The following is a 9,755-nucleotide window of genomic DNA, read 5'->3' as shown; positions in this document are numbered from 1 at the left end:
GATGGCGAGGAGTGGAGTCCAAGTTGGCAAGACCCCCACGACCACGTGCCGTGAACCTCCTGACCAGCCGACTCCACACCGTCCTCACCACGGTGCCGCTCCAGCTGTGAACACATTCCCGGGCCGCCCCACCCCTGTCTCTCCCAGGGACCGGGCCCCCAGCAACACCCCCCCCCCCATTTCTCCCACGTCTCCTTCCGGTGCTCAGAAGTTTGGCCAAAATCCAGGGACAGAGGGGCCCAATGGTGCCACCCCTGAGGAGGAGCGGCGGCTACTCCAACCGGCCTCCCCGTTTCCGGAGAACTGCCCCCTCTGCCCCACGCACCCCTAGCCCCACTCAACACACGGACCCTCTAGACCATAACCGACAAATTTATTGAAGTCTTGGAAAGAGCCGATGGTCAAAGAGTAAATAAAAACACGGGACGTCCACAGAACCAACAGGTAGCTTGGGATGCACGTTTGTGGGGATAGCTGGGCCTCACCCGCGGCCGGCCTGTGAGTCTGGGGCGGGCGGCTACACGCTGTCGCTGTTGGGGGCGGAGGAGGCGCCCGATCCTCAGGCAGTTAGAGCGGCTCCCAGAGGGAGAGCCGCAGGCTGTTTGGCAACGGAAATCGGTGGGCTGGGCGTGGCCTGGACGCTGAGGGCCTGGGGGCGGCTGTGACAGGGAGGGAGGTCCCCACGGCCTTAAAGGTTGTTCGTGGAGAAGAAGGGCGCCCGGGAGTGGCATCTCTTCGGAGGGGCAGTGGAGTCAAGAACAGAAAGATCCAGAGCCAGCTGCCCCAGGGAAGAGGGGAGAGGAGGCTCCTGGGAAGGTGGGGGCTGGGGTCAGGGAGGCTCCCAGAGGGACCAGGAAGGACACAGGCGTGGTCCCCCCCTCGGCCACCTCCTGCCTGGAGAGAGGAGACCGACCCATCTCCGACCTCACGCGGGGCTACACAGCTCAGGCAGATGGAGCTTGGGAAATAAAAGCACGGTTCGTACTATTTTCTTGGTTTTAGAAAGAGAAGCATCTTCCCGCCTGAGGACGGTGTGGAGCGAGGCCCGGAGTGAAGGCCCAGCCTGGGCGGGTGATGGCTCGGGTCTAGAAACAGCAAGCGTCCAGTTAATTGGTCCATAGAGGGAGGAATCTGCTTACAAAACAAGGCTCGCTGGGCGGCCGCGGGCGGGCGGGCCCCGGGTCCAGGGAGGAGGACGCCCTCTGCGCCCGAGGGAGGGGCTGCGGGGTGTGGCCCTCTCTCGAGGCCCTCATCCTGTCCCCCACTGCTGCCAGTGGCACCTGCATCCCGCGGAGGTCCAGGACTTCGGGCAAGGAGGGCCGTGCGGCTCCAGGCCACCCAGCCGGGGGTGGGGGGTGGGGCGGCACCGCAGCCCTCACCCCTCATGGCCGGCGCTCGGGGGAGCCGGGGGCCTCGGTCAGAACTGAGCGTGGTCCACCTCGTCCAGCCAAGAGGCAGGGCTGGCAGGGAAGTCGGGGTAGCCCCCGCTGCTCCCCGTGGACAGGTCAGAGCTGGGTCCGTTTCCTGCCAGCACCCTCATGGGCGGGGGCCCACCTGGGGCCCCTGCGGGCACCAGGCCCAAGCCGGCATCTGGGTAGACTAAGCTGGAGAGAAGGGGTTGGGGGCCAGGGAGGCTCTGCAAGGCAGCTGGGGACGGGGGGACACCGTAAGGGCTGCCGGGCCGCAGCTCGCGGTACTGCTCCGGGCCGGCCAGGCCTCCGTGCTCCAGCGGGAAGCTGCCCGGGGCTCCCGCGGGCCTGCCCAGGGCTGGGGTGGGCTCCCCCAGGCTGCTGTAGAGGCCGCTGGCAGGGCCCATTTCGGCCATGGACGGCTCATCTGCAACGGAAGTGGATTGTGCAGCTCAGGGCCCGCCCTCCTCCCCCTCCTGCCCTCAGTGCCCCTCCCCCAGCAGTGGCCGGCCCGCCTCTTCTGCACTTAGAACTCCTGCTGCCCTCGGCCCCCTTGCTTGTGCAGCTCAATCCCACCCAGCATCTGAGGAACGGTGGGATCCCCTGGGGGGAGCAAAACCAGTCAAAACCCAGAGTTGCAGGACAGCCCCCGAGACGGCTTTGGGAAAGGTAGCACAGACTCCACTAATCCCATTTTGCAGACAGCTCAACTGAGGCTCAGAGAGGCAGCGTGACTCATTGCCCAAGGTCACAGTGCAGCCAAAGAGAATCTCTTGCAGAAACTGAGGACGGGCACCAAGGGGTAAGAAAGAGGTCTCCCTGGCACCGAGACTGAGACAATCAGACCCCACAGAGGAGGGTAGGCTCCCCCCCCCCACCTCCAAACAGCCAAGACTTTTCATCACTTACCCCAGAACTGTGCTGCCCACTTTCCTAAAAAAATCATTGCAAGGGCCAGGAACCAGAGGGTTGGCCTGGACCCTTTCCCCATGAGAAAGCCTGCTGCGGGACACGTGGCCCACGGGGCTGTACCCCCCCCCCCCAGGGGAGAAGCTGAGCAGCGCCCCAGGGGCCAAACCCCACGGCTGGGGGACGGTGGGGGCCAGGGTCCATCAACGGTCCCCTAGCGAGGAAGTTCAGTTTGCGGGCTCCTGGCGCCCAGTGGGCCCAGGTGCGGTGGGACTCCCGGGCTGCGGCTCCCGGGGATGCGGGGGCTCCGGCGCCCCGGGGGGCGCGGCGGCCCGCCGTTACCGGTGAAGGAGACGTCGGCGTCGCTGTCCTGTCCCTCCTCCTGGACGCTGTCCTTGTCGGACTTGGAGCCGCCGCGGGCGCGCTTCATGTTGCGGAAGTACTGACCCCAGCGCTGCCGGCCGGCGTCCTTCTTGAGTCGCTTTTCCTTGGCGCGGCGGTTCTGGAACCACACCTGCGGGGCGGGGGCGGGGTGGGGGTGATGAGCGGCCTGGCGGCGGGGAGCGGAGGGGTTGGGGACGCGGCCGGGCGCGGGGCGCTGACCTGCACGACGCGCATGTCCAGGCCGGTCTCCGACGAGAGCTGCTCGCGCACGTGGCGCGCGGGCTTGGGCGACGTGTTGTAGGCGCTCTTCAGCGTCTCCAGCTGCTTGGCCGTGATGGTCGTGCGCGGCCGCTTGGCCGTGGCCTCCGCCTCTGCACAGCGAGGGCTGGGGTGAGGCCGGGCGCCTCGGCCGCCCGACGCACCCCACCGCCCCCCCACCCAGACCCCGCCCGGGCGCGGGGACCCCGGGGAAGACGCGGCTGGCGCGCGTCCGGGCCCCGGGCGGAGGGGCGGCTGCGCCGCGACCTGGGCCGCAAGGAGGAACGCGCGGCCCCCGCCGGCCCGCGCCTCCCACCTCCCACCTCCCCTCCTCCCGGTTGCTCTTTGTTCCGAGGCTGTGGGTAAGGCCGGATCCTCGCGGTCAAGGGTTCGGGGCGATAACTCAGACCAGGGGTGATAATCCACCCAATCCAGACCAGCCTCCCTGCGCCCGCGAGTGAGGAGGCCAATGAGACCCCGGCCGCTCTGTGAACTGTCCCCACCCGGCTCCAGCCCCAGTCCCCACCCCAGGCCTGCAGGGAAGGCGCTTAAGTTCGCGTCCCCGCGCGAGCGCGCTTCGGCAGGCGCTGGACGTGGGGATCCCTCCGCGCCCCGACCCGACGGGCGCCAGCCTCTTTTTGCAGACGGGGACAGGAGGGTGGGTGGACCCGCCCACTGACCGCGCTGCTTGGCCGTCTCGTAATCCGCCTTGCACACGAGCCGGCTGTCTTCCATGAGGTAGAACTCGTCGCCCGTGGCCAGCTGCCGCTTGCACACGACGCAGGCGAAGCAGTGCAGGTGGTACACGAAATCCTGGGCGCGGCGCACCACCTGCGTGGGCGGGATGCCCAGCTGGCACGCGGCGCACTTGGTCCCGAACCGCCTGCGGGACGCACAGGGCGCGGCTCAGCGCGGCGTTTGGCGGCTCCTTCGCCCGGAGCGGGTTGGAGAGCGGCGAGCGGGGCGCCGCGCTGGGCGGTTCAGGAGGGAGGCTCACCCCGGCCCTGCCCCTAAATCACCGGCCCGGCAGCCTCGGCGGAGCCGCACAGAATACCGAGAAGGGACCCCCGGGGGCCCTGGGGGCCGGGTCAGGAAGCTGGATCCGTGGGCCAGGTCTCTTAGACCCCCGAGGCTTGTGCCTGGAAAGCACCCCCTCCCGAGCGTTAAGGACAAAAACAAGACCAGAGTTAAGAGGGAGTAGATCCAATCAAGTTCTGCAAACCTGGGTTATCTTTTGAACGACTGTTCCCATGATTTACAAAATTAATTACCTAGGAAAAATTAGGCTCCCGGCCTCGCAGGCCGGGGCTGCGGCGGAACTGCCCCAAACCCTGCCCCTGCCCCCTCCCCACATGGGTGGCGGGAGGGGCCGACCTGGCGGGAGCAGACTTCCCCCCTGCCCTCCCCGCGGGGGCTCGGCCGCACTCACTTGAAGAAGTCGTCCTTGCAGTAGACGCTCTCTCCGCGGCTGAAGCAGCGCTCGGCCAGGGGCGCGTGGCAGTCGCTGCACCTCAGACACTTGCTGTGCCAGTGGCGGTCCAGCGCCTTGAGGATGAAGCGGTCCAGGATGTGCTGGTCACAGCCGGCACACAGCGGGATCTCTGCAGGCCGAGGATCCGCCACGGTCAGGGGTGCCGCCCGGAGAGAGCATGGAAGTCACCTTCCCGCTCCAGCCTCCGGGGCCGGCCGGGGCTGCCAAGGGACACCCCCTTCCCCGCAACCCGTCTTCCCCAGCTGGCACGAGTGGCTGCTTGGCCTGCCAAGCGTAGCGAGCGCCCGGCACCAAAGTCCAGAGCCGGGCCCACGGTTAAAATTGGGGGAAACTGAAAACGGTTTAGAAGTGTGCCCTTGAGCAGGAAGGGGCCCAGGCCGCCCCGTTAGGCCAGACACCGTCGATTGCAAAGTGTTCCCAGTTAGCACGAAGGGTGCACGTTGAGCTCAAATGAAAATCCCGCCCTAGGGGCTCTCTCCGTCACCAGGAGGCAAGGCATGGTCGTGGGGCACCCACCACCCAACCCCCATCATTATTTTGCACAATTAAATATCATTGCAGCTGGAGATTGCTTGTTTCAGCATGGCCACCCAGCCCCGTGGCCCTGTCTGCAGGCACCAACGCGAACACTGGTGTCCTTGTCATCTTTGGGAACCCTGGGGGGTACTTATGCATGGGCTGGACAAATGCATCCTGGTCACCAGACTCAATCGCCGGTGCCTGACAAGAGTTGCTGGGACACTTGGTCCTGCTGCCCCGGGGGACGGCAGGCCTCTGGGGGAGCCAGGCTGGGGAAACTCTGGAGTGGCCTGCGGGAGCCACTGGCCCATAAGGGGCTTTGCAGGGTGCCCGTGGGGTGAGTGTCCCTGTTGATTTAGAAAAGGTCTTCCGAAGAGGAGAGCCAGCGGCAGGACTGGAACCAGTGCGAACACCGTGCCCACCTCGCGGTGCCCTCCTGGCCAGCCGCCGGCCCCTCCCGCTCCAGGCCGGCCCGCAGTGCGAGGGGGACCAGAGAAGGGCCTCCCTCCTGAAACAACCCGATCGACCTCCGTCCGGAGCGACGGGAAACTCCAAACGGACGCGATCCCGCGTCGGGCCAAACCGCGGCCCCAGGTGCAGGAGCGCGGGCATCCGCCGCCCGTCCCGGGCCCCCCTCGCGGGCCTCCAGCGCAGCCGGCCCACAGCTGGTGGCCGGGCGGGCCCGCGCCGCGCGGATTCAGCACCGCGGCCCGGACAGCGCCCGGCCGAGCTCGGCCCCCCGCCCCCCTCCAGCCCGGCCCCGCGTCCTGCAAAAGCCGCTCCCGCCGCGCGCCCCTCGCGCTCCCCGCCAAGCCTTGCGAGCCCGGCCTTACGCTGCATGGCGGCTCCAGCCTCGGCGGGGTCTCCTACCCTCAGCACCCGCGGGGCCCAGCGGAGCCTCGGCCCGGCCGCCCGCTCCCGGCCAGCTCTCCTGAGCGATCGCGTTCGGAGCCCGCCTCCCCTCCCTCCCTCTCCCTCCGCCCTCCCACCCCTTCCTCCCAGCCCCTGCGGCCAACCCCTCCCAGGAACCGTGGGAAAAATAAATAAATAAATAAGTAGGGGACGGATGAGCCTCCCCCCCACCCCCCCAGCCTGGATGTAACCTGTTTCCCACCTGCTCCGTCCCTGCCACTCCCCGCCGGCCCAGGCCCGCCTCTGTCTCCTTCCCGTGGTCTCCCGGGCCAGAGAACGTTTGCCGATGGCCCTCCTCTGGAAGCAATGCACAGGGGAGCGGGGGGCAAGGCTGGTGCCACCGGGAAGCTGGACCGGGAGGCTGGGTCTTTCCTGTAGACGGGTCCTGAGAACCGTCTGGAGCCGGCCAGTCAGCAGGTGCGTATGGGTGCAGACAAGATCCCCGCCAGGAGCGACCTGCCAGCGGGCTCCAGCTCTACCCCCTGGCCCCTGCCTCTGCCTCTCTTTCTCCCCACCCCCCCCCCCCGCCCCGAAAGTGTGGAGGGTCTGGGTGGGGTCGGCCCTCTCGGGGATCCTCTTGCCCCGTGGTCATTGAGCTGCGCGGTTCCATCCACTTACTCTCCTGATAAGGGAGAGGGTTTGCTAAATCGGTCCTGGGACCCCTCGGACTCTCCGGCCTGAGCAGTGCGGCGCTGCGACCACGCAGCCGACAACACAGCTCCAGGGGCCCCCACGCTAACTCGCTGCTGGGGCCCTTGCACCCGTGCCCTCCCCAGTCCCCTGTCTGCCGCCACCTCCGTGGCCAGGCCCGGAAAGGAGCGAGGACCCCCGGCTGTCCCCGGGGCGGCCGCTCAGCCTGGGCACCCACCTCGGCGCAGGTCCTCTCTCCGCGCCAGCAGCGCCAGCAGCAGGTCGCCGCCCGCCGACTCGCGGCCGGGGCCCAGCTCCCCGCGCGCCTCCATGGGACCCGTCTCCTGGCGCCGCTGCTCTCCCGCCCCGAACTTTCCCGGGGCCCGGCGAGGCCACGGCTTCGGTGGCCCCAGGCAGGTGTCCGAGCTGTTCCCCGCGCTGCTGGGCGCCGCGCCCGCGGGCCGCCCTGGGGCCCGGAGCCTCAGGCCGCGCGGAGGGCGGAGCGGCCGGGGGGGCGGGGCCGCGACGCGGGGCGGGGCGGGGCCGGGGTGGGGGGGGGTCGCTGAGACGCGCCCCAGCCGTCCGCCGGCTCTGCGCGCCTTTGCGCGGGGACTCCGGGTGCCCGGGCGCCCCCCGAGTGCCCGGCCCGAAGGCGGGGACAGTCACGGGAGGAGCCGGGCCAGGGCTGCCCGCGGGCGCTTGCCCCGGTCCCGCAGCTAACCTGCCCGGAGCCGAGGGCTGAGGCCTGGGCTCCGGCGTGCACGCTCGCGGGTAGGCTCGGGGTCCGGGGAGGGCGGTCCCGGAAGGAGCCGATTCCTACAGCCGCTTGAGAGACGGGGCTGGGAGGCTTGGTGACAACGTCTGGTCGGCAAGAACGCGACCCGAGACCCAGCGAGGACGAGTGTGGCGCCAAAAGGCTCTCAGCCAAGCCACCAGGAGCCAGACAGGACCTCAGACCTCCCCGCTCTGACCAGCTTCTGAGCCCCACCCTGAGAACCGCCACCAGAATGGGCGCAGAGAAGAAGGGCGATTCCCGGCAGGTACACCCGGTGTCCTCGGCCTGGACACGCGACCAAGACTCAGGTCAGGAAGGACAGAGCTGGGAAAGTCGGGGTCCGCCCTCACTTTCCTCCTCACCCACAGCGCCCCAGCTTGCCCAGAATGCAGGTCCCACACTTAATTTTCCAATATCCTGCCCCCGGTCCAATAATTAAGACACAGCAGTGTGGGGCCATTGCGGGCTGGGGCTGGTGAGGGCAGGCACCCCAGGCAGTGCTGGGGAGCGGCGGGGTTTATGCCAGCCTTCAGGTCCCTCCACCTGGGACTGGCAGTGGGCAGTCCTACGCTCCTTCTCCTGGCCTCCAGTTGCCAGGTCTGCTGTGCACTTCAACAAGGGGACCAGCCTGGAAGGATGTGGGCAGGACACAGCGCCTCCCAGATCCCAGCAGACCCGAAGTCTCACGGTTTTGAGCGAAGGCTCATATGACACTTGTTACCCAGAGGACAGGGCAAGGGTGCACACGCTGGGGAGCCGAGTGGGTGCTGGGTGTGCTGGGTGTCGCCTGTTGAGTGTCAGCTGCTTGCAGAGGCCTGCCTAGAGGGACCGAGTGTGGTTCGAGGGGGGAAGGGGCAAGCAGACAGCGGGTCCGGGAGGAGGCGGCCCCACACGCTCAGCATCTGGCCAGCCTGCCGGCAATGCCTCCATTATTTCACAACGTCCATGGCAATGTAGTGGCCCTTAGGGAGGGTGGTTCAGACGGGAGATCCAGCCCAGGGGTCCCAGTTCTGCACTGTTGGGCGGTTAGGAGGTCTGTGTGGGACAGCTGAGGGGCGTGGAGTCTGGAGGAAATTGGCGCCCCTCACTCTGCCCTATCCCTTCCGCCCCAGCAGCGCCTGCAGGGCCCCTTCTGTTCTCTGCTGTCCTGGGCCCCTTCCTCCCCGCTGTCCCTCTGCCTGACTCTGCCACCCTTGCCGTTTCTCCCCTTGTGGGTGCTCCTGCTCGAGCTGGAGGCCAAGGGGCTCACGGGGGTCCTTACCCCGAGTCCCACCGAAGGTGCAGACGGCAGCGGCCCCGGGGGCCCCGGGCCGGTCTCTGTCTCTACCCAGCTCGGTTTCCAGCAGCATGGCGACCACCAGGCCGAAGATGAGGCCCGAGTGGCCCCGGGCAGCCCTCCTCCCTCCTCCTCTGCCACCCCGGGGGAGGGCTCGGAGCTCCCCGAGGTCCCGGGAGCCTCGGAACGGCGAGCCTGTGGTGCGCGGTGTGGCCAGGCGGGAGACTCTGGGCCCGGGCGCTGTCCGCGGTGCTGAAGGAGGCGCGCGGCTGCCCACCTCCCCACCTCCCCACCTCCCCAGGCCCCCTGTCCCCCACCCCTCCCCACGTCCTCTAACTCCGCCCACCACCCTCTTCCCCCAGCCCTCCTCCCCACCATCCCACCTCCCTAGGTCCTCTGTCCTTGCACCAACCTCCCCCCTGCCCTGCCCATTTCCCTACCTCCCCAGGCCCTTGTCCCCCACCCCCTACCCCCACTCTGCCTGCCTTTCCCCCAGCCCCTCCTCCTCACTTCCCCACCTCCCTAGGTCTCTGGTCTCTCCACCAGCTCCCCCACCCTCCCCCAGATTCCTCCTTACCCACTTCCTCTCCTCAGGCTCCAGGCCACACCCCCCCGCCCCCCCCCCCCAGGACCCCCAGTCCCTCAGCCAGGCTTATCCCCTCCCCACGGCCCCTCCCTTTGCCGCTGCAGGCAGCTTCTTCTGCCGGCTCTGCCCCGAGCTCCAGGCCAGCCCAGAGGCTTGGGGATTTGAAGTAAGTGGGCGGTCCACCCTGCCCTGCGGGGCAGAGTCCAGGACTCTGCAGGTGGCCCCTCCAGCCCCACTGGCCTCCAGCCCAGGCCCCCATGAGTCCCTGGCTCCAGGTGTGGCTCAGCAATTAGCTGCTGCTGCTGGCCTGAGGAACCTGTTGCATTCACAACCTCTTGCCCAGATCTCCTGCTGGCAGGCCCCCCACCCCACGCCCCCAGGACAGCTGAGGAGCAGCACCCGGAGAGACCCCAACAGACACTCCTCAGGACTCCAGGGCTGTAAAGGGGTCACCAGATGGGGGATCTACACGAACACCAGCACCACACAGGCCGGGAATGGTGAAGGGTCAGTGCCCTGCCCAGCTGGCACCACCAGGGGCTGCCCGTGCCAGGGAGGGGGGTACCTACCAGCTTCCACAGGGCCTGGCTGGGAAGGTGAATCCA

The 9,755-nt window shown here is 68.3% G+C and overlaps 1 protein-coding gene across 2 annotated transcripts; it reads right to left on the bottom strand.

Moving 5' to 3' along the window:
- Nucleotides 1-1,417: 1,417 nt before the first annotated feature.
- LHX3 (LIM homeobox 3) lies at nucleotides 1,418-8,637 on the bottom strand. 2 transcript variants are annotated; one of them, XM_042964762.1, is made up of 6 exons: nucleotides 8,550-8,637; nucleotides 4,390-4,561; nucleotides 3,641-3,843; nucleotides 2,922-3,073; nucleotides 2,661-2,832; nucleotides 1,418-1,836 (listed from the first exon to the last, which is right to left on the bottom strand). In XM_042964762.1, the coding sequence occupies exons 1-6, from the start codon at nucleotides 8,635-8,637 to the stop codon at nucleotides 1,418-1,420; spliced, it is 1,206 nt and encodes a 401-aa protein (XP_042820696.1). The 2 variants fall into 2 exon arrangements, with proteins under 2 accessions (XP_042820696.1, XP_042820695.1); XM_042964761.1 differs by lacking the exon at nucleotides 8,550-8,637 and adding an exon at nucleotides 6,752-6,845.
- Nucleotides 8,638-9,755: the final 1,118 nt, after the last annotated feature.

The sequence above is a fragment of the Panthera tigris genome, chromosome D4, assembly GCF_018350195.1.
Source record: "Panthera tigris isolate Pti1 chromosome D4, P.tigris_Pti1_mat1.1, whole genome shotgun sequence".
NCBI classification, from domain to species: Eukaryota; Metazoa; Chordata; class Mammalia; order Carnivora; family Felidae; genus Panthera; species Panthera tigris.
The sequence above is the reverse complement of the archived record's forward strand: the minus strand, read 5'-3'. Positions and strand labels throughout refer to the sequence as shown.

Coding starts and splice junctions, on each gene's coding strand:
- LHX3 (XM_042964761.1), bottom strand. CDS start 6,845: ATGGAGGCGCGCGGGGAGCTGGGCCCCGGCCGCGAGTCGGCGGGCGGC. Junction 4,562..6,751: donor GAGAGAGGACCTGCGCCGAG/GTGGGTGCCCAG, acceptor CTCGGCCTGCAG/AGATCCCGCTGTGTGCCGGC. Junction 2,833..2,921: donor TGGACATGCGCGTCGTGCAG/GTCAGCGCCCCG, acceptor CCCGCCCCGCAG/GTGTGGTTCCAGAACCGCCG.